We start from the raw sequence: 23813 nt of genomic DNA on the forward strand, positions 1-23813 counted from the left end.
TGCACAGGGAGCCTGTTGAAATTAAGTGAAGGAGGTGCATTGTAAAATTCAGCAAGGCAAGTCCTCTCCTCTGCAGGTACAGGTGTTCCTACATAATGGGCAAGTGCAGCCTTAATTTTGCTAGTCTCACAAAATCGGGTTATACAATAAAAATGACAATTAAAACAAAAGGTAAATCAAGCCCGATTTTTGGGGAAAAATCCCAAAATAAAAATGCGCTGAGCCCAGTCCAGAGAGAGTTATTTTAGAGAAGCCAATAGAATGTTGAAATACATCGCCAAAACAGTAGAAGACAAGCCAGAAGAAGTCATGACCATGTGCTCTGCTCAGACCATGCCTTGAGTACAGTGTCTAGTTCTGACAGAGGCAGAAGGGAGACATTGAAGCATTGGAGGCAGTGTAGAGAAGAGCCACAAGATTGATCCCTGGTGACAAGGGCCTCCGTTATGAGGAAAGATTGGAGAAATTTGGGCTTTTCAGCTTTGAAATGAGGCATCAAGAGGGTGAACATAAGAACATAAGAAATAGGAGCAGAAGTAGGCCATTTGGCCCCTCGAGCCTGCTCCGCCATTCAATAAGATCATGGCTGATCTTCGACCTCAACTCCACTTTCCCACCCGATCTCCATATCCCTTGAGTCTCCTAGAGTCCAAAAATCTATCCATCTCAGCCTTGAATATACTCAATGACTGAGCGTCCGCAGCCCTCTGAAGTAGAGAATTTCAAAGATTCACAGCCCTCTGAATTAAGAAATTTCTCCTCATCCCAGTCCTAAATAGTTGACCCCCTATCCTGAGGCAATGCCCCCTAGTTCTAGACTCACTAGCCAGGGGAAAAAGCCTCTCAGCATCTATCCTGTCAAGATCACTTCTCATTCTTCTAAACTCCAGAGAGTATAGGCCCATTCTTTCCTGATAGGACAACCCTCTCATCCCAGGAATCAATCTAGTGAACCTTTGTTGCACTGCTTCCAAAGCAAGTACATCGTTCCTTAGGTAAGGAGACCAAAGCTGTACATAGTGTGGTCTCACCATAGCCCTATATAATTGAAGCAAGATCTCCTTACTCTTGTATTCCAACCCTCTTGCAATAAAGGCCAACATACTGTTTGCCTTCTTAATTGCTTGCTGTACCTGCATGTTAACTTTCTGTGTTTCTTGTACGAGGACACCCAAATCCCTCCGAACACCAACATTTAATAGTTTCTCACTATTTAAAAAATATTCTGTTTTTCTATTCTTCCTACCAAAGTGAATAACCTCACATTTCCCCACATTATACTCCATCTGACACCTTCTTGCCCACTCACTTAACCTGTCTGTATCCCTTTGTAGACTCTTTGGGGTCAATTTTAAAATTAAATTGCAGGTGTGTTGGGGGCGGGGGCCGCTCCGAAAATTGCGGAAATCCCAAGCATGTTCGGAACCCGGCTCCAACCCGCAGACTTCCGGGTTCCCCACTGACGAGTCTGGGTGCATGCCCGCCTCCCTAATGCGGAAGTCCCACCGGCAATTAAAGCCGGCGGGATGATAGTTAAGACACTTATTTAGATACTTAAAGTACTTAATTTTTCCACATTAAGGCAGGGGTCCGACTTTCAAACATCCTCAGCGTGTTTCCCGTGCTGTGGGAAACACTCCATGTTCTACCAGACGTGTTTCAGCCGGCAGCCAGTGGGTCATTCAAATGCTTGTTCGACAGATGGGGAGAAAAGGTGAGTTCTTGCTGCAGGGGAATCTGTTCTTTCACGCAAACTTTTGGCTGCGAGACCTTTGTGTTTTCACTGAAAATTCTTACTTTCCACTCACGATTCTTCTGTTCAAACGTATTTAACAACTTTTCGGACCCCCTCAAACTCACACCATCAGGATGGGGGGGCACGATGGCTGCATTCACCAGTACATCCGAGGACGAGCAACATCACCGTCCTCGCCAGGCACGGCGTGCACTTCCACCACATGGAGCTCCATCACACAGTGCTGCACCACAGGCACCTGTACAAGAGCACGGAGGGCAACAACAGAGAGAGGTGCTGCTTGAGGAGGCCCCATTCACATCTGCCACCCACACTGAGGAGGAGGGGGAGGAGGTGGAGGAGGAGGAGCAACCCATGGGCAGAGCAACGGCTCACCTGGCTGCTCATGAGGCCAGGGAGTCACTGATATGTGAACGGTTCTCCTAACATCCGAAAGTTTGAAGAGTGCAGTCGTCACACCACCTGGATAGATCAGCGGCCACACCAGCACCTCCCCCACCCCTCCCTGCACAAAACAGTCCTGCAACTACACACACACCCACCGTAAAGTGACCCAATGGGTGGCATCAAGTGTCGCTGTTCATGGTGAACCTCATGAAAAGACCCTATCACAAAAGCCAGTCAAGAAATGGGCAAGACGTGGCAGCAGAGGTGACAATCGTAAAATTTAATGTCGCTTTAACAAAAACTAAATATAAATGAAAAACATGACAGTCTATCAATCACCCTTGTGCATCCCCTTCGTGCTCACAAAAGCTTCGTCTTTCTCTTCCGATTACTTCTACGTGGTGCATCCCCTGTGGCTGCAGCAGAGGTAGTGGCAGTTTGCTCTTGTTCATGCCCTGACTGCTTAGATGCTTTGGGCCTAAGCCCTCTGGGTTTTGGAGCCCGTGAGGGCCCCTCAAAACCTGTTCAGGGGCAGACTCGGCCACCTGGAGAGGAGGCAGCATTGCGGGTAATGCTTGAGAGGGGGGGCAACGGGTGAGACATGGGAGTGCTTTGAGTGGTAACCCCACTTCCATGTCCCCTTTCGCCATCATCCCTTTCCTGGACCAGGCCCACATCACTCCCACCACCCTGCTGGAGAACAGTTTGGGGGACATGTGTGATGCCTTGGAAGCCCAGTTGTAAAGTTTCTGCCTGCATGTTTAAGGCGGCAGAATGTTGTTCACTGTGAGTCCGCACGGCCGTTGTCAGGGCCTAAATGGACTCATTTGTGAGCTGTGCTTGAAGCTCAATAGAGTCTAGCCTTCCCTCCATCGCAGACATTCCCGCACTTACCTGCGACACTATCTCAGAGATTCCCTCCTGTACCTGTGTCACCATTCCACTCATGCAGGAGTTGGACTCCTCCATCCTCTGCACTATTGTGCAGAGTGCGAGTGGCACCTGTTCCAGTACCTCACAAATGTGCTGCTGTCCCTCGATCATTCTCCTTTTAAAGGATGGCCCCCCGGGTTCAGCATCTGTGTCCAGCTGAGCAGAGCCTGCAGACCAGTGCTCCCACCGACGAGGACTCTCCACAGCTGCCTCTGCCACCAGTGTCTGCTCATGCTCACATGTGTGTGGTGACTCACCAGGTGCGACCCCAACTAACTGAGGAGTAGGACCCACCGAGGTGTGAGTATCTGCACTTCAGCTCCTTCAGCTCCTCTCTCTCTGGGCCTTTTATTGATCCTTCAGCTCCTCTCTCTCTGGGCCTTTTATTAATCCTTCAGCTCCTCTCTCTCTGGGCCTTTTATTAATCGTTCAGCTCCTCTCTCTCTGGGCCTTTTATTAATCCTTCAGCTCCTCTCTCTCTGGGCCTTTTATTGATCCTTCAGCTCCTCTCTCTCTGGGCCTTTTATTGATCCTTCAGCTCCTCTCTCTCTGGGCCTTTTATTGATCGTTCAGCTCCTCTCTCTCTGGGCCTTTTATTGATCCATCAGCTCCTCTCTCTCTGGGCCTTTTATTGATCCTTCAGCTCCTCTCTCTCTGGGCCTTTTATTGATCCTTCAGCTCCTCTCTCTCTGGGCCTTTTATTGATCCTTCAGCTCCTCTCTCTCTGGGCCTTTTATTAATCCTTCAGCTCCTCTCTCTCTGGGCCTTTTATTGATCCTTCAGCTCCTCTCTCTCTGGGCCTTTTATTGATCGTTCAGCTCCTCTCTCTCTGGGCCTTTTATTGATCCTTCAGCTCCTCTCTCTCTCTGGGCCTTTTATTGATCCTTCAGCTCCTCTCTCTCTCTGGGCCTTTTATTGATCCTTCAGCTCCCCTCTCTCTCTGGGCCTTTTATTGATCCTTCAGCTCCTCTCTCTCTGGGCCTTTTATTGATCCTTCAGCTCCTCTCTCTCTGGGCCTTTTATTAATCCTTCAGCTCCTCTCTCTCTGGGCCTTTTATTGATCCTTCAGCTCCTCTCTCTCTGGGCCTTTTATTGATCGTTCAGCTCCTCTCTCTCTGGGCCTTTTATTGATCCTTCAGCTCCTCTCTCTCTGGGCCTTTTATTGATCCTTCAGCTCCTCTCTCTCTCTGGGCCTTTTATTGATTCTTCAGCTCCTCTCTCTCTGGGCCTTTTATTGATCCTTCAGCTCCTCTCTCTCTCTGGGCCTTTTATTGATCCTTCAGCTCCTCTCTCTCTGGGCCTTTTATTAATCCTTCAGCTCCTCTCTCTCTGGGCCTTTTATTGATCCTTCAGCTCCTCTCTCTCTGGGCCTTTTATTGATCCTTCAGCTCCTCTCTCTCTGGGCCTTTTATTAATCCTTCAGCTCCTCTCTCTCTGGGCCTTTTATTGATCCTTCAGCTCCTCTCTCTCTGGGCCTTTTATTGATCCATCAGCTCCTCTCTCTCTGGGCCTTTTATTGATCCTTCAGCTCCTCTCTCTCTGGGCCTTTTATTGATCCTTCAGCTCCGCTCTCCCCGGGCCTTTTATTGATCCATCAGCTCCTCTCTCTCTGGGCCTTTTATTGATCCTTCAGCTCCTCTCTCTCTGGGCCTTTTATTGATCCTTCAGCTCCTCTCTCTCTGGGCCTTTTATTGATCCTTCAGCTCCTCTCTCTCTGGGCCTTTTATTGATCGTTCAGCTCCTCTCTCTCTGGGCCTTTTATTGATCCTTCAGCTCCTCTCTCTCTGGGCCTTTTATTGATCCTTCAGCTCCTCTCTCTCTGGGCCTTTTATTGATCCTTCAGCTCCTCTCTCTCTGGGCCTTTTATTGATCGTTCAGCTCCTCTCTCTCTGGGCCTTTTATTGATCCTTCAGCTCCTCTCTCTCTGGGCCTTTTATTGATTCTTCAGCTCCTCTCTCTCTGGGCCTTTTATTGATCCTTCAGCTCCTCTCTCTCTGGGCCTTTTATTGATCGTTCAGCTCCTCTCTCTCTGGGCCTTTTATTGATCCTTCAGCTCCTCTCTCTCTGGGCCTTTTATTGATCCTTCAGCTCCTCTCTCTCTGGGCCTTTTATTGATCCTTCAGCTCCTCTCTCTCTGGGCCTTTTATTGATCCATCAGCTCCTCTCTCTCTGGGCCTTTTATTGATTCTTCAGCTCCGCTCTCCCCGGGCCTTTTATTGATCCTTCAGCTCCTCTCTCTCTGGGCCTTTTATTGATCCTTCAGCTCCTCTCTCTCTGGGCCTTTTATTGATCCTTCAGCTCCGCTCTCTCTGGGCCTTTTATTGATCCTTCAGCTCCTCTCTCTCTGGGCCTTTTATTGATCCTTCAGCTCCTCTCTCTCTGGGCCTTTTATTGATCGTTCAGCTCCTCTCTCTCTGGGCCTTTTATTGATCCTTCAGCTCCTCTCTCTCTGGGCCTTTTATTGATTCTTCAGCTCCTCTCTCTCTGGGCCTTTTATTGATCGTTCAGCTCCTCTCTCTCTGGGCCTTTTATTGATCGTTCAGCTCCCCTCTCTCTGGGCCTTTTATTAATCCTTCAGCTCCTCTCTCTCTGGGCCTTTTATTAATCCTTCAGCTCCTCTCTCTCTGGGCCTTTTATTGATCCTTCAGCTCCTCTCTCTCTGGGCCTTTTATTGATCGTTCAGCTCCTCTCTCTCTGGGCCTTTTATTAATCCTTCAGCTCCTCTCTCTCTGGGCCTTTTATTAATCCTTCAGCTCCTCTCTCTCTGGGCCTTTTATTGATCCTTCAGCTCCTCTCTCTCTGGGCCTTTTATTAATCCTTCAGCTCCTCTCTCTCTGGGCCTTTTATTGATCCTTCAGCTCCTCTCTCTCTGGGCCTTTTATTGATCCTTCAGCTCCTCTCTCTCTGGGCCTTTTATTGATCCTTCAGCTCCTCTCTCTCTGGGCCTTTTATTGATTCTTCAGCTCCTCTCTCTCTGGGCCTTTTATTGATCCTTCAGCTCCTCTCTCTCTGGGCCTTTTATTGATCCTTCAGCTCCTCTCTCTCTGGGCCTTTTATTGATCCTTCAGCTCCTCTCTCTCTGGGCCTTTTATTGATCCTTCAGCTCCTCTCTCTCTGGGCCTTTTATTGATCCTTCAGCTCCTCTCTCTCTGGGCCTTTTATTGATCCTTCAGCTCCTCTCTCTCTGGGCCTTTTATTGATCCTTCAGCTCCTCTCTCTCTGGGCCTTTTATTGATCCTTCAGCTCCTCTCTCTCTGGGCCTTTTATTGATCCTTCAGCTCCTCTCTCTCTGGGCCTTTTATTGATCGTTCAGCTCCTCTCTCTCTGGGCCTTTTATTGATCCTTCAGCTCCTCTCTCTCTGGGCCTTTTATTGATCCTTCAGCTCCTCTCTCTCTGGGCCTTTTATTGATCCTTCAGCTCCTCTCTCTCTGGGCCTTTTATTGATCGTTCAGCTCCTCTCTCTCTGGGCCTTTTATTGATCGTTCAGCTCCTCTCTCTCTGGGCCTTTTATTGATCCTTCAGCTCCTCTCTCTCTGGGCCTTTTATTGATTCTTCAGCTCCTCTCTCTCTGGGCCTTTTATTAATCCTTCAGCTCCTCTCTCTCTGGGCCTTTTATTGATCCTTCAGCTCCTCTCTCTCTGGGCCTTTTATTGATTCTTCAGCTCCTCTCTCTCTGGGCCTTTTATTGATCCTTCAGCTCCTCTCTCTCTGGGCCTTTTATTGATCCTTCAGCTCCTCTCTCTCTGGGCCTTTTATTGATCCTTCAGCTCCTCTCTCTCTGGGCCTTTTATTGATCCTTCAGCTCCTCTCTCTCTGGGCCTTTTATTGATCCTTCAGCTCCTCTCTCTCTGGGCCTTTTATTGATCCTTCAGCTCCTCTCTCTCTGGGCCTTTTATTGATCCTTCAGCTCCTCTCTCTCTGGGCCTTTTATTGATCCTTCAGCTCCTCTCTCTCTGGGCCTTTTATTGATCCTTCAGCTCCTCTCTCTCTGGGCCTTTTATTGATCGTTCAGCTCCTCTCTCTCTGGGCCTTTTATTGATCCTTCAGCTCCTCTCTCTCTGGGCCTTTTATTGATCCTTCAGCTCCTCTCTCTCTGGGCCTTTTATTGATCCTTCAGCTCCTCTCTCTCTGGGCCTTTTATTGATCCTTCAGCTCCTCTCTCTCTGGGCCTTTTATTGATTCTTCAGCTCCTCTCTCTCTGGGCCTTTTATTGATCCTTCAGCTCCTCTCTCTCTGGGCCTTTTATTGATCGTTCAGCTCCTCTCTCTCTGGGCCTTTTATTGATCCTTCAGCTCCTCTCTCTCTGGGCCTTTTATTGATCCTTCAGCTCCTCTCTCTCTGGGCCTTTTATTGATCCTTCAGCTCCTCTCTCTCTGGGCCTTTTATTGATCCATCAGCTCCTCTCTCTCTGGGCCTTTTATTGATTCTTCAGCTCCGCTCTCCCCGGGCCTTTTATTGATCCTTCAGCTCCGCTCTCTCTGGGCCTTTTATTGATCCTTCAGCTCCTCTCTCTCTGGGCCTTTTATTGATCCTTCAGCTCCTCTCTCTCTGGGCCTTTTATTGATCGTTCAGCTCCTCTCTCTCTGGGCCTTTTATTGATCCTTCAGCTCCTCTCTCTCTGGGCCTTTTATTGATTCTTCAGCTCCTCTCTCTCTGGGCCTTTTATTGATCGTTCAGCTCCTCTCTCTCTGGGCCTTTTATTGATCGTTCAGCTCCCCTCTCTCTGGGCCTTTTATTAATCCTTCAGCTCCTCTCTCTCTGGGCCTTTTATTAATCCTTCAGCTCCTCTCTCTCTGGGCCTTTTATTGATCCTTCAGCTCCTCTCTCTCTGGGCCTTTTATTGATCGTTCAGCTCCTCTCTCTCTGGGCCTTTTATTAATCCTTCAGCTCCTCTCTCTCTGGGCCTTTTATTAATCCTTCAGCTCCTCTCTCTCTGGGCCTTTTATTGATCCTTCAGCTCCTCTCTCTCTGGGCCTTTTATTAATCCTTCAGCTCCTCTCTCTCTGGGCCTTTTATTGATCCTTCAGCTCCTCTCTCCCCGGGCCTTTTATTGATCCTTCAGCTCCTCTCTCTCTGGGCCTTTTATTGATCCTTCAGCTCCTCTCTCTCTGGGCCTTTTATTGATCCTTCAGCTCCTCTCTCTCTGGGCCTTTTATTGATTCTTCAGCTCCTCTCTCTCTGGGCCTTTTATTGATTCTTCAGCTCCTCTCTCTCTGGGCCTTTTATTGATCCTTCAGCTCCTCTCTCTCTGGGCCTTTTATTGATTCTTCAGCTCCTCTCTCTCTGGGCCTTTTATTGATCCTTCAGCTCCTCTCTCTCTGGGCCTTTTATTGATCCTTCAGCTCCTCTGTCTCTGGGCCTTTTATTGATCCTTCAGCTCCGCTCTCTCTGGGCCTTTTATTGATCCTTCAGCTCCTCTCTCTCTGGGCCTTTTATTGATCCTTCAGCTCCTCTCTCTCTGGGCCTTTTATTGATCCTTCAGCTCCTCTCTCTCTGGGCCTTTTATTGATCCTTCAGCTCCTCTCTCTCTGGGCCTTTTATTGATCCTTCAGCTCCTCTCTCCCCGGGCCTTTTATTGATCCTTCAGCTCCTCTCTCTCTCTGGGCCTTTTATTGATCCTTCAGCTCCTCTCTCTCTGGGCCTTTTATTGATCCTTCAGCTCCTCTCTCCCCGGGCCTTTTATTGATTCTTCAGCTCCTCTCTCTCTGGGCCTTTTATTGATCCTTCAGCTCCTCTCTCTCTGGGCCTTTTATTGATCCTTCAGCTCCTCTCTCTCTGGGCCTTTTATTGATCCTTCAGCTCCTCTCTCTCTCTGGGCCTTTTATTGATTCTTCAGCTCCTCTCTCTCTGGGCCTTTTATTGATCGTTCAGCTCCTCTCTCTCTGGGCCTTTTATTGATCGTTCAGCTCCTCTCTCTCTGGGCCTTTTATTGATCCTTCAGCTCCTCTCTCTCTGGGCCTTTTATTGATTCTTCAGCTCCTCTCTCTCTCTGGGCCTTTTATTGATCCTTCAGCTCCTCTCTCTCTGGGCCTTTTATTGATCCTTCAGCTCCTCTCTCTCTGGGCCTTTTATTGATTCTTCAGCTCCTCTCTCTCTCTGGGCCTTTTATTGATCCTTCAGCTCCTCTCTCCCCGGGCCTTTTATTGATCCATCAGCTCCTCTCTCTCTGGGCCTTTTATTGATCCATCAGCTCCTCTCTCTCTGGGCCTTTTATTGATCCATCAGCTCCTCTCTCTCTGGGCCTTTTATTGATCCTTCAGCTCCTCTCTCTCTGGGCCTTTTATTGATCCTTCAGCTCCTCTCTCTCTGGGCCTTTTATTGATCCTTCAGCTCCGCTCTCCCCGGGCCTTTTATTGATCCATCAGCTCCTCTCTCTCTGGGCCTTTTATTGATCCTTCAGCTCCTCTCTCTCTGGGCCTTTTATTGATCCTTCAGCTCCTCTCTCTCTGGGCCTTTTATTGATCCTTCAGCTCCTCTCTCTCTGGGCCTTTTATTGATCGTTCAGCTCCTCTCTCTCTGGGCCTTTTATTGATCCTTCAGCTCCTCTCTCTCTGGGCCTTTTATTGATCCTTCAGCTCCTCTCTCTCTGGGCCTTTTATTGATCCTTCAGCTCCTCTCTCTCTGGGCCTTTTATTGATCGTTCAGCTCCTCTCTCTCTGGGCCTTTTATTGATCCTTCAGCTCCTCTCTCTCTGGGCCTTTTATTGATTCTTCAGCTCCTCTCTCTCTGGGCCTTTTATTGATCCTTCAGCTCCTCTCTCTCTGGGCCTTTTATTGATCGTTCAGCTCCTCTCTCTCTGGGCCTTTTATTGATCCTTCAGCTCCTCTCTCTCTGGGCCTTTTATTGATCCTTCAGCTCCTCTCTCTCTGGGCCTTTTATTGATCCTTCAGCTCCTCTCTCTCTGGGCCTTTTATTGATCCATCAGCTCCTCTCTCTCTGGGCCTTTTATTGATTCTTCAGCTCCGCTCTCCCCGGGCCTTTTATTGATCCTTCAGCTCCTCTCTCTCTGGGCCTTTTATTGATCCTTCAGCTCCTCTCTCTCTGGGCCTTTTATTGATCCTTCAGCTCCGCTCTCTCTGGGCCTTTTATTGATCCTTCAGCTCCTCTCTCTCTGGGCCTTTTATTGATCCTTCAGCTCCTCTCTCTCTGGGCCTTTTATTGATCGTTCAGCTCCTCTCTCTCTGGGCCTTTTATTGATCCTTCAGCTCCTCTCTCTCTGGGCCTTTTATTGATTCTTCAGCTCCTCTCTCTCTGGGCCTTTTATTGATCGTTCAGCTCCTCTCTCTCTGGGCCTTTTATTGATCGTTCAGCTCCCCTCTCTCTGGGCCTTTTATTAATCCTTCAGCTCCTCTCTCTCTGGGCCTTTTATTAATCCTTCAGCTCCTCTCTCTCTGGGCCTTTTATTGATCCTTCAGCTCCTCTCTCTCTGGGCCTTTTATTGATCGTTCAGCTCCTCTCTCTCTGGGCCTTTTATTAATCCTTCAGCTCCTCTCTCTCTGGGCCTTTTATTAATCCTTCAGCTCCTCTCTCTCTGGGCCTTTTATTGATCCTTCAGCTCCTCTCTCTCTGGGCCTTTTATTAATCCTTCAGCTCCTCTCTCTTTGGGCCTTTTATTGATCCTTCAGCTCCTCTCTCTCTGGGCCTTTTATTGATCCTTCAGCTCCTCTCTCTCTGGGCCTTTTATTGATTCTTCAGCTCCTCTCTCTCTGGGCCTTTTATTGATCCTTCAGCTCCTCTCTCTCTGGGCCTTTTATTGATCCTTCAGCTCCTCTCTCTCTGGGCCTTTTATTGATCCTTCAGCTCCTCTCTCTCTGGGCCTTTTATTGATTCTTCAGCTCCTCTCTCTCTGGGCCTTTTATTGATCCTTCAGCTCCTCTCTCTCTGGGCCTTTTATTGATCCTTCAGCTCCTCTCTCTCTGGGCCTTTTATTGATCCTTCAGCTCCTCTCTCTCTGGGCCTTTTATTGATCCTTCAGCTCCTCTCTCTCTGGGCCTTTTATTGATCCTTCAGCTCCTCTCTCTCTGGGCCTTTTATTGATCCTTCAGCTCCTCTCTCTCTGGGCCTTTTATTGATCCTTCAGCTCCTCTCTCTCTGGGCCTTTTATTGATCCTTCAGCTCCTCTCTCTCTGGGCCTTTTATTGATCCTTCAGCTCCTCTCTCTCTGGGCCTTTTATTGATCCTTCAGCTCCTCTCTCTCTGGGCCTTTTATTGATCGTTCAGCTCCTCTCTCTCTGGGCCTTTTATTGATCCTTCAGCTCCTCTCTCTCTGGGCCTTTTATTGATCCTTCAGCTCCTCTCTCTCTGGGCCTTTTATTGATCCTTCAGCTCCTCTCTCTCTGGGCCTTTTATTGATCCTTCAGCTCCTCTCTCTCTGGGCCTTTTATTGATTCTTCAGCTCCTCTCTCTCTGGGCCTTTTATTGATCCTTCAGCTCCTCTCTCTCTGGGCCTTTTATTGATCGTTCAGCTCCTCTCTCTCTGGGCCTTTTATTGATCCTTCAGCTCCTCTCTCTCTGGGCCTTTTATTGATCCTTCAGCTCCTCTCTCTCTGGGCCTTTTATTGATCCTTCAGCTCCTCTCTCTCTGGGCCTTTTATTGATCCATCAGCTCCTCTCTCTCTGGGCCTTTTATTGATTCTTCAGCTCCGCTCTCCCCGGGCCTTTTATTGATCCTTCAGCTCCGCTCTCTCTGGGCCTTTTATTGATCCTTCAGCTCCTCTCTCTCTGGGCCTTTTATTGATCCTTCAGCTCCTCTCTCTCTGGGCCTTTTATTGATCGTTCAGCTCCTCTCTCTCTGGGCCTTTTATTGATCCTTCAGCTCCTCTCTCTCTGGGCCTTTTATTGATTCTTCAGCTCCTCTCTCTCTGGGCCTTTTATTGATCGTTCAGCTCCTCTCTCTCTGGGCCTTTTATTGATCGTTCAGCTCCCCTCTCTCTGGGCCTTTTATTAATCCTTCAGCTCCTCTCTCTCTGGGCCTTTTATTAATCCTTCAGCTCCTCTCTCTCTGGGCCTTTTATTGATCCTTCAGCTCCTCTCTCTCTGGGCCTTTTATTGATCGTTCAGCTCCTCTCTCTCTGGGCCTTTTATTAATCCTTCAGCTCCTCTCTCTCTGGGCCTTTTATTAATCCTTCAGCTCCTCTCTCTCTGGGCCTTTTATTGATCCTTCAGCTCCTCTCTCTCTGGGCCTTTTATTAATCCTTCAGCTCCTCTCTCTCTGGGCCTTTTATTGATCCTTCAGCTCCTCTCTCCCCGGGCCTTTTATTGATCCTTCAGCTCCTCTCTCTCTGGGCCTTTTATTGATCCTTCAGCTCCTCTCTCTCTGGGCCTTTTATTGATCCTTCAGCTCCTCTCTCTCTGGGCCTTTTATTGATTCTTCAGCTCCTCTCTCTCTGGGCCTTTTATTGATTCTTCAGCTCCTCTCTCTCTGGGCCTTTTATTGATCCTTCAGCTCCTCTCTCTCTGGGCCTTTTATTGATTCTTCAGCTCCGCTCTCTCTGGGCCTTTTATTGATCCTTCAGCTCCTCTCTCCCCGGGCCTTTTATTGATCCTTCAGCTCCTCTCTCTCTGGGCCTTTTATTGATCCTTCAGCTCCTCTCTCTCTGGGCCTTTTATTGATCCTTCAGCTCCTCTCTCCCCGGGCCTTTTATTGATCCTTCAGCTCCTCTCTCTCTCTGGGCCTTTTATTGATCCTTCAGCTCCTCTCTCTCTGGGCCTTTTATTGATCCTTCAGCTCCTCTCTCCCCGGGCCTTTTATTGATTCTTCAGCTCCTCTCTCTCTGGGCCTTTTATTGATCCTTCAGCTCCTCTCTCTCTGGGCCTTTTATTGATTCTTCAGCTCCTCTCTCTCTGGGCCTTTTATTGATCGTTCAGCTCCTCTCTCTCTGGGCCTTTTATTGATCCTTCAGCTCCTCTCTCTCTGGGCCTTTTATTGATTCTTCAGCTCCTCTCTCTCTCTGGGCCTTTTATTGATCCTTCAGCTCCTCTCTCTCTGGGCCTTTTATTGATCCTTCAGCTCCTCTCTCTCTGGGCCTTTTATTGATTCTTCAGCTCCTCTCTCTCTCTGGGCCTTTTATTGATCCTTCAGCTCCTCTCTCCCCGGGCCTTTTATTGATCCATCAGCTCCTCTCTCTCTGGGCCTTTTATTGATCCTTCAGCTCCTCTCTCTCTGGGCCTTTTATTGATCCTTCAGCTCCGCTCTCCCCGGGCCTTTTATTGATCCATCAGCTCCTCTCTCTCTGGGCCTTTTATTGATCCTTCAGCTCCTCTCTCTCTGGGCCTTTTATTGATCCTTCAGCTCCTCTCTCTCTGGGCCTTTTATTGATCCTTCAGCTCCTCTCTCTCTGGGCCTTTTATTGATCGTTCAGCTCCTCTCTCTCTGGGCCTTTTATTGATCCTTCAGCTCCTCTCTCCCCGGGCCTTTTATTGATCCTTCAGCTCCTCTCTCTCTGGGCCTTTTATTGATCGTTCAGCTCCTCTCTCTCTGGGCCTTTTATTGATCCTTCAGCTCCTCTCTCTCTGGGCCTTTTATTGATCCTTCAGCTCCTCTCTCTCTGGGCCTTTTATTGATCCTTCAGCTCCTCTCTCTCTGGGCCTTTTATTGATCCATCAGCTCCTCTCTCTCTGGGCCTTTTATTGATTCTTCAGCTCCGCTCTCCCCGGGCCTTTTATTGATCCTTCAGCTCCTCTCTCTCTGGGCCTTTTATTGATCCTTCAGCTCCTCTCTCTCTGGGCCTTTTATTGATCCTTCAGCTCCGCTCTCTCTGGGCCTTTTATTGATCCTTCAGCTCCTCTCTCTCTGGGCCTTTTATTGATCCTTCAGCTCCTCTCTCTCTGGGCCTTTTATTGATCGTTCAGCTCCTCTCTCTCTGGGCCTTTTATTGATCCTTCAGCTCCTCTCTCTCTGGGCCTTTTATTGATTCTTCAGCTCCTCTCTCTCTGGGCCTTTTATTGATCGTTCAGCTCCTCTCTCTCTGGGCCTTTTATTGATCGTTCAGCTCCCCTCTCTCTGGGCCTTTTATTAATCCTTCAGCTCCTCTCTCTCTGGGCCTTTTATTAATCCTTCAGCTCCTCTCTCTCTGGGCCTTTTATTGATCCTTCAGCTCCTCTCTCTCTGGGCCTTTTATTGATCCTTCAGCTCCTCTCTCTCTGGGCCTTTTATTGATCGTTCAGCTCCGCTCTCTCTGGGCCTTTTATTGATCCTTCAGCTCCTCTCTCTCTGGGCCTTTTATTGATTCTTCAGCTCCGCTCTCCCCGGGCCTTTTATTGATCCTTCAGCTCCTCTCTCTCTGGGCCTTTTATTAATCCTTCAGCTCCTCGCTCTCTGGGCCTTTTATTGATCGTTCAGCTCCGCTCTCTCTGGGCCTTTTATTGATCCTTCAGCTCCTCTCTCTCTGGGCCTTTTATTGATCCTTCAGCTCCTCCCTCTCTGGGCCTTTTATTGATCCTTCAGCTCCGCTCTCCCCGGGCCTTTTATTGATCCTTCAGCTCCTCTCTCCCCGGGCCTTTTATTAATCCTTCAGCTCCTCTCTCTCTGGGCCTTTTATTGATTCTTCAGCTCCTCTCTCTCTGGGCCTTTTATTGATCGTTCAGCTCCTCTCTCTCTGGGCCTTTTATTAATCCTTCAGCTCCTCTCTCTCTGGGCCTTTTATTGATCCTTCAGCTCCTCTCTCTCGGCCTTTTATTGATCCTTCAGCTCCTCTCTCTCTGGGCCTTTTATTGATCCTTCAGCTCCTCTCTCTCTGGGCCTTTTATTGATTCTTCAGCTCCTCTCTCTCTGGGCCTTTTATTGATCGTTCAGCTCCTCTCTCTCTGGGCCTTTTATTGATCCTTCAGCTCCTCTCTCTCTGGGCCTTTTATTGATCCTTCAGCTCCTCTCACCCCGGGCCTTTTATTGATCCTTCAGCTCCTCTCTCTCTGGGCCTTTTATTGATCCTTCAGCTCCTCTCTCTCTGGGCCTTTTATTGATCCTTCAGCTCTGCTCTCTCTGGGCCTTTTATTGATCCTTCAGCTCCTCTCTCTCTGGGCCTTTTATTGATCCTTCAGCTCCTCTCTCTCTGGGCCTTTTATTGATCCTTCAGCTCCTCTCACCCCGGGCCTTTTATTGATCCTTCAGCTCCTCTCTCTCTCTGGGCCTTTTATTGATCCTTCAGCTCCTCTCTCTCTGGGCCTTTTATTGATCCTTCAGCTCCGCTATCCCCGGGCTTTTTGTATGTGCCTTCGTAAGGGAGTCAAAGGTTATATTCGGTTGACGGGAAAGTAGGGTTGAGTTCTCAATCAGATCAGCCATGATCCTATCAAATGGCAGAACGGGCTCGAGGTGCCGAATGGCCTACTCCTGCTCTTAATTCATGTTTTATTGATCCTTCAGGTCCGCACTCTCCCTGTCTTTTATTGATCCTATCTATTGATCTTATAAACGTATATCAGATTGTAAATTATGTGGAAAAAGTAAATCCTGTAAACTGATTTAAAGTAAGTGACATGAGTCATACTGGAGGACACAGGTTCGAACTGGTAAAAGCGAAAAAATGGGACTGATATCAGGACGTTCTTCTTCACACAGAGTGATCAGTACATGGGATGGACTTCAAAATAGCAGTGGAAATGAAAATCCTGGAAACATTTAAGAACCAATTAAATATTGCAAATGCGGGGGTCGAATTTAGGTTGTTTTTGAACGGATGAAATAAGATGGGCTGAATGGCTCCCTCATCCATAACTATCTAGTGATCTTGTGATCGTGAGGAGGATGCTGCAAGATTGCCTGCTTGGATACATTGCCTTCTGCATCAATGCACATTGTGTTGGATCCTTTTTTTTTCAATCTGGACTGTACGGATGGATTCTAATTCTGTGGCACCGTTGGTGTCACGATGGCATTCCACACAGCCTCAGAGCACCACTGCTAACTGACCAGCCAATTTGGCTCATTAATGGGATGTGGTGCAGCAGATCTGTCACTGGAGCTTGGAATTTTACAGTTAGCCTCAGGGAACTCTGCAAGCAAATGCACTAATGGTCAGAGTAATCCCAGCTGGACAAGGAGTGGGAAGCTTACCAGTTCTTTACGATGTAATACAGACAGTTCTCATTGCACTGAGAGATTTCAGTTCGTGTTGAGAGGCTATTAATCTCAGTTTTTGAGTCCTATGTTTCCATGGAAACACACTGGTGAGCCGAGCTAACCTCAGTGAATCCGAATACCTTAGTTACTCACTGACTCTGAGGGCCTGTATTGGCTTTAATTCTAGTCAAAGATAGGGTGGGAGCTACACATTGATTTTATGCATTTATTTACCCGGTGGTTTCCTGCTAATAGGTAAAACAAAGTTCCTCTCTTTGTGTGATTGTTCCTGTGCTTCTTTCCCACTCTATTTATTTCTGTGACCCTCTCCATTTCCTTCTGTTTGTCTTCTATTCTTCCTTGATATGCCTCTCACGGTTTTCTCATTGTGGTGTCTGTATCTCTCATTTCAACTTTCTCTCACATTCTCTATCACATTTCTGTGTTTCTCTCCTTCCCTCTATCTTCTCTCTCTCACTGTATATCGTCCAACATTTCTCATGCTTTAATGACGAACTCAACTTCTACGTGTCATGTTTACGGATTGTTGACTATTTGATCTAGGAGGGATTTTTTGATCCTTTACGATGTGAACTCAGGTTTGTGATTGTTAAAGGTTAATTCTCAAAGGTCCTACATCCTGGAGTCACTGAGTCAAAGGGGGAATTAGTATGTTAGGTTCACGAGCCGGACATTGAAACGATCCTTAACGATCTGGGATAATTAGAGTTTACCAACCCTCCTGGATTGTCCTGGAGTCTCCCGGAATTAAAGATTAATCTCCCGGATACTGTTGAGAGCAACCAGGCAGAAAAATTATCGGGGCATTTTTTTCCTTCCATTTTGCTCTGGCCAGACTCACAAGCTGCAAGGCTGCAGAGCCAGGAAACAACGTGGCCCTGATGCATGCGTGCTCCAACTGGTAAAACCTTGCGATGGATGGAGCAGTTTTTGGAGCGCAGAGAATTGTTGATATTGTAGCCGTCATTATTGCCTGATTGCCGTGAGGATTGAGGTGTTGGATGTCTCATGGCAGGAGTGAGGTGGTTGGAAGTGGGAGCTCTTGTGATGAACCCTCCTGGAATATGATCGAACCAAAGTTGGCAACTCTAGGGCTAATAGGCTGGTTGTTACGACTTTTCAGAAACTTCTGGTAGGCATTAACATATGAGAAGTTAGGAGGGAACATATTCATGCAAACACACCATGAGGTTCTTTGGCTGGGCCCCACTTCCAGGAGGTCGATAATCAGTATGATTGGCTGGGTAGAAAGTGCTACAAATTAAAGAAAAATATTCCATCAGTACTGAACAGTGCTCTTGCATCCTAGGAAATGAGGTACACTGCAGATGATCAACTTCAACTCACAGAGTGACAGCTCTGGGCAAAAATATTAATTCCAAGCCAGGCTTTTGACTGAGACTGAGGCCTTCAAGTTAAAACTTAGTGAAAGCATTAAAAGAGACAAGAGTCAATTTCAATTGATATATTTAAACATTCTATTGTGAAATCTTTACTTTATTGAATATTTTTATTTTGGTTCAACCTTTATCTTCGACATTAGAAATTTCAGTTACTGTGAAAAAAATAGTACATGAAAAGAATATTCAGAAAACATGTTGAGTGATTTGTGAGAACTCTGCAGCTGGATTGTACAATCATAGGGTAATGAGTTATAGGCAAAATGCATTATAAATGTGAAGTCAATGGAAAATAAACTCTGGTGGGGTGTAAAACAGGTGCCTGATCTGGTCCCGTCAGTCTCCCGCCCGGTGGATTAGGTTAAAATCATCCCCTTAGTCTCAGAACAGTTGCCATCACAATTTACTGTAGGTCCCCCACCATTAACCAAAGTAAATCCTGCAGCAAAGCAAACTAGCAGGCAGTGTTTAGCCTCCAGACATACAGTGTTCAATCTCCTGACAAACAGTGTTTAGCCTCCCGATGTACAGTGTTTAATCTCATGACAAACAGTGTTTAGTCTCCCGATGTACAGTGTTTAATCTCCTGCCATACAGTGTTTAGCCTCCTGATATACAGTGTTTAATCTCATGACAAACAGTGTTTAGCCTCCCGATGTACAGTGTTTAATCTCCTGCCATACAGTGTTTAGTCTCCCGATGTACAGTGTTTAATCTCATGACAAACAGTGTTTAGCCTCCCGATGTACAGTGTTCAATCTCCTGCCATACAGTGTTTAGTCTCCCGATGTACAGTGTTTAATCTCATGACAAACAGTGTTTAGCCTCCCGATGTACAGTGTTCAATCTCCTGCCATACAGTGTTTAGCCTCCCGATGTACAGTGTTCAATCTCCTGCCATACAGTGTTTAGCTTGCTGATGTACAGGGGGTTAAATTCGATAAGGTCTGATACCGGGCACGGAAGTCGCGGTGCACGGTTAACCTGCGCCCGGTGCTACCGATGCAGGCAACACGCGAGATTCATGCTGCATCCTCATCCCCATGATTTCCACATGCAGCCAGCGCAATCTGCATCATTGAGTGGCTGCACGCACCAGCAGGCGGCCCGATGTGGGGCGTGGCCAGCACTAGGTAAAGGCAGCCTGCACCTCTGAAAGGGGAGGTGCACAGTCAATGGAAGCTGTGCAGGATGACAGGCAGAATGGCTGGAGCGGCAAGAGAGCGTGCCCCGAGGTTCTCCGACAACGCACTGGAGGCCTTAGTGGAGGGAGTGCAGGAATAGAGAGCCATCCTGTACCCGCAGGGTGGCAGGAGACCCTCCAGACACTGCGGAGGCAGTGGGAGGAAGTGGCCGTGGAGGTGAATGGCAGGAGTATAGCACCATGCACGTGGATTCAGTGATGGAAAAAGTTCAATGATTTGACACGAGCGGTCAAGGTGAGTGAATGCGAGTGTTGAGTGGCGCATCCTACCAAACGTAGCACTTCTCCACGCACGACACCCCCCCTCACCCACCCACCAACAAACGCTGCCCATCCATACGCAACACTGCACTTCGCATGCTGCATCTCACCCTCACATAGCAGCACACATGCAATCCTCACAACCACCACTCACAGGTCACACACACCGGCCGATAACAAAGCCACACCGTCACTTGATCTGACACTCGCATCCACCAGTTCAGATACTTACACTGCGCGTCCTTTACAGGCTAGGTTAGAGAAGGGATCTGTATGTGGTGAGACACCAGGCACAAATGCACAAGAGCCGGAGCGGGGGGAACGGATACCACAGGTACCAGCTCGCCGGAGGGTGAGGTCGCACAATGGTTCTGCTGCCGAGGAGTCAGATGGTGACTTCGATGGGCCAGGCTACAGAAGACGGCTGATGGGCGTACACCACCAAATGCTTGGGGCACTGGGAAGCCTGCGCACAATGAGAAGGGGCATGGAGGAGCCCAGCGCCAACTTGGCACAGGGCTTTGGGCAGAGCTTGGAGGCCATCCTTCCCACATGGAATGGATGGTCACCTCCATCAGCGCACCTGTGGAACCCACAATGATGCAGCGTCTGATGACCGAAATCACGGCTTCCATTGCAGCACAGACCGATGTCATCAAAGGTCTGCATGCTTCAGTTGAAGCTCAGACTGATGCTATGGAAGCTCAGACTGATGCTGTGGCAGCTCAGACTGATGCTGTGGCAGCTCAGACTGATGCTGTGGCAGCTCAGACTGATGCTGAGGCAGCTCAGACTGATGCTGTGGCAGCTCAGACTGATGCTGTGGCAGCTCAGACTGATGCTGTGGCAGCTCAGACTGATGCTATGGAAGCTCAGACTGATGCTATTGAAGCTCAGACTGATGCTATGGAAGCTCAGACTGATGCTATGGAAGCTCAGACTGATGCTATGGAAGCTCAGACTGATGCTATGGAAGCTCAGACTGATGCTATGGCAGCTCAGACTGATGCTATGGCAGCTCAGACTGATGCTATGACAGCTCAGACTGATGCTATGACAGCTCAGACTGATGCTATGGCAGCTCAGACTGATGCTATGGCAGCTCAGACTGATGCTATGGAAGCTCAGACTGATGCTATGACAGCTCAGACTGATGCTATGGAAGCTCAGACTGATGCTATGACAGCTCAGACTGAAGCTATGACAGCTCAGACTGATGCTATGGAAGCTCAGACTGATGCTATGACAGCTCAGACTGATGCTATGACAGCTCAGACTGATGCTATGGAAGCTCAGACTGATGCTATGGAAGCTCAGACTGATGCTATGGAAGCTCAGACTGATGCTATGACAGCTCAGACTGATGCTATGGAAGGTCAGACTGATGCTATGGCAGCTCAGACTGATGCTATGGAAGCTCAGACTGATGCTATGGAAGGTCAGACTGATGCTATGGCAGCTCAGACTGATGCTATGGAAGCTCAGACTGATTCTATGGCAGCTCAGACTGATGCTATGGAAGCTCAGACTGATGCTATGGAAGCTCAGACTGATGCTATGGAAGCTCAGACTGATGCTATGGCAGCTCAGACTGATGCTATGGAAGCTCAGACTGATGCTATGGAAGCTTAGACTGATGCTATGGCAGCTCAGACTGATGCTATGGCAGCTCAGACTGATGCTATGGAAGCTCAGACTGATGCTATGGAAGCTCAGACTGATGCTATGGAAGCTCAGACTGATGCTATGGAAGCTCAGACTGATGCTATGGAAGCTCAGACTGATGCTATGGACGGTCAGACTGATGCTATGGCAGCTCAGACTGATGCTATGACAGCTCAGACTGATGCTATGGAAGCTCAGACTGATGCTATGCAAGATCAGACTGATGCTATGGAAGCTCAGACTGATGCTATGGCAGCTCAGACTGATGCTATGGAAGCTCAGACTGATGCTATGGCAGCTCAGACTGATGCTATGACAGCTCAGACTGATGCTAAGGCAGCTCAGACTGATGCGAAGGCAGCTCAGACTGATGCTATGACAGCTCAGACTGATGCTATGACAGCTCAGACTGATGCTATGACAGCTCAGACTGATGCTATGACAGCTCAGACTGATGCTATGGCAGCTCAGATGGCTGCTATGACAGCTCAGACTGATGCTATGACAGCTCAGACTGATTCTATGACAGCTCAGACTGATTCTATGACAGCTCAGACTGATGCTATGACAGCTCAGACTGATGCTATGACAGCTCAGACTGATGCTATGACAGCTCAGACTGATGCTATGACAGCTCAGACTGATGCTATGACAGCTCAGATGGCTGCTATGACAGCTCAGACTGATGCTATGACAGCTCAGACTGATGCTATGACAGCTCAGACTGATGCTATGACAGCTCAGACTGATGCTATGACAGCTCAGACTGATTCTATGACAGCTCAGACTGATGCTATGACAGCTCAGACTGATGCTATGACAGCTCAGACTGATGCTATGACAGCTCAGACTGATGCTATGACAGCTTACACAGCTGCTTTGGAAGCGCAGACAGCTCCTATAGTGACTCTGGGCACCACTGTGGGGCTTCCAGGGCGTCACAGCGCTCCAGCAATCTGTTCTCCAGGTGATCACCAGGATTGCTGAGGTGTTGCCCCGAGAGAGTGGCAGTGGTACCGTGCGTTGGCTGGAACGTTCAGTTCCAAAATGGTGTCTAGCCCTTTAAATCAGCGTTGCACGCTGATCTAACACATATTCTCCCTACTTTACATGATTCCAGCATTCATTATCTGCGCGTGCGCAAACACCTTTACCAAAATGGCGTCCAGCACACGTCATGCTAGAAACATGCGTGCGCGTTCCGGATGCCATTTTGGGACCTCAGGAGGCTGCATCGCGCCTTAAAAATTAAGGGACGATGTGGGATTTTAGCCTCCTGATGTACAGTGTTTAGCCTCCTGATGTACAGTGTTTAGCCTCCTGATGTACAGTGTTTAGCCTCCTGATGTACAGTGTTTAGCCTCCTGATGTACAGTGTTTAGCCTACTGATATACAGTGTTTAGCCTCCTGATATACAGTGTTTAGCCTCCTGATGTACAGTGTTTAGCCTCCTGATGTACAGTGTTTAGCCTCCTGATGTACAGTGTTTAGCCTCCTGACATACAGTGTTTAGCCTACTGATATACAGTGTTTAGCCTCCTGATGTACAGTGTTTAGCCTCCTGATGTACAGTGTTTAGCCTCCTCATGTAAAGTGTTTAGCCTCCTGATGTACAGTGTTTAGCCTCCTGACATACAGTGTTTAGCCTCCTGATGTACAGTGTTTAGCCTCCGGACGTACAGTGTTTAGCCTCCTGATGTACAGTGTTTAGCCTCCTGACGTACAGTGTTTAGCCTCCTGATGTACAGTGTTTAGCCTCCTGATGTACAGTGTTTAGCCTCCTGATGTACAGTGTTTAGCCTCCTGACATACAGTGTTTAGCCTCCTGACGTACAGTGTTTAGCCTCCTGACGTACAGTGTTTAGCCTCCTGACGTACAGTGTTTAGCCTCCTGATGTACAGTGTTTAGCCTCCTGATGTACAGTGTTTAGCCTCCTGATGTACAGTGTTTAGCCTCCTGATGTACAGTGTTTAGCCTCCTGATGTACAGTGTTTAGCCTCCTGGCATACAGTGTTTAGCCTCCTGACATACAGTGTTTAGCCTCCTGATGTTCAGTGTTTAGCCTCCTGACATACAGTGTTTAGCCTCCTGATGTACAGTGTTTAGCCTCCTGACGTACAGTTTTTAGCCTCCTGATGTACAGTGTTTAGCCTCCTGATGTACAGTGTTTAGCCTCCTGACGTACAGTGTTTAGCCTCCTAACATACAGTGTTTAGCCTCCTGACGTACAGTGTTTAGCCTCCTGATGTACAGTGTTTAGCCTCCTGATGTACAGTGTTTAGCCTCCTGATGTACAGTGTTTAGCCTCCTGATGTACAGTGTTTAGCCTCCTGATGTACAATGTTTAGCCTCCTGATGTACAGTGTTTAGCCTCCTGATGTACAGTGTTTAGCCTCCTGGCATACAGTGTTTACCCTCATGACATACAGTGTTTAGCCTCCTGATGTACAGTTTTTAGCCTCCTGAAGTACAGTGTTTAGCCTCCTGACGTACAGTGTTTAGCCTCCTGACGTACAGTGTTTAGCCTCCTGACATACAGTGTTTAGCCTCCTGACGTACAGTGTTTAGCCTCCTGATGTACAGTGTTTAGCCTCCTGACGTACAGTGTTTAGCCTCCTGATGTACAGTGTTTAGCCTCCTGATGTACAGTGTTTAGCCTCCTGATGTACAGTGTTTAGCCTCCTGATGTACAGTGTTTAGCCTCCTGATGTACAGTGTTTAGCCTCCTGATGTACAGTGTTTAGCCTCCTGACGTACAGTGTTTAGCCTCCTGATGTACAGTGTTTAGCCTCCTGACATACAGTATTTAGCCTCCTGATGTACAGTGTTTAGCCTCCTGATGTACAGTGTTTAGCCTCCTGATGTACAGTGTTTAGCCTCCTGACGTACAGTGTTTAGCCTCCTGACGTACAGTGTTTAGCCTCCTGGCATACAGTGTTTAGCCTCCTGATGTACAGTGTTTAGCCTCCTGATGTACAGTGTTTAGCCTCCTGACGTACAGTGTTTAGCCTCCTGATGTACAGTGTTTAGCCTCCTGACGTACAGTGTTTAGCCTCCTGGCATACAGTGTTTAGCCTCCTGATGTACAGTGTTTAGCCTCCTGATGTACAGTGTTTAGCCTCC

The 23813-nt window shown here is 48.2% G+C and overlaps 1 protein-coding gene across 1 annotated transcript; it reads left to right on the top strand.

Moving 5' to 3' along the window:
* Window positions 1-20832: 20832 nt before the first annotated feature.
* LOC137328117 (P-selectin glycoprotein ligand 1-like) lies at window positions 20833-21675 on the top strand. The gene is made up of 3 exons (XM_067994297.1): window positions 20833-20982; window positions 21097-21426; window positions 21475-21675. Exons 1-3 carry the CDS (start codon window positions 20833-20835, stop codon window positions 21673-21675), a joined length of 681 nt encoding a protein of 226 aa, XP_067850398.1.
* The last annotated feature ends 2138 nt before the right edge of the window (window positions 21676-23813 follow it).

Source organism: Heptranchias perlo, chromosome 12 (genome assembly GCF_035084215.1).
Source record: "Heptranchias perlo isolate sHepPer1 chromosome 12, sHepPer1.hap1, whole genome shotgun sequence".
Taxonomy (NCBI): domain Eukaryota; kingdom Metazoa; phylum Chordata; class Chondrichthyes; order Hexanchiformes; family Hexanchidae; genus Heptranchias; species Heptranchias perlo.

Coding starts and splice junctions, on each gene's coding strand:
- LOC137328117 (XM_067994297.1), top strand. CDS start 20,833: ATGGCAGCTCAGACTGATGCTATGACAGCTCAGACTGATGCTATGGAA. Junction 20,983..21,096: donor AAGCTCAGACTGATGCTATG/GCAGCTCAGACT, acceptor ATGACAGCTCAG/ACTGATGCTATGACAGCTCA. Junction 21,427..21,474: donor CTCAGACTGATGCTATGACA/GCTCAGACTGAT, acceptor ATGACAGCTCAG/ACTGATGCTATGACAGCTCA.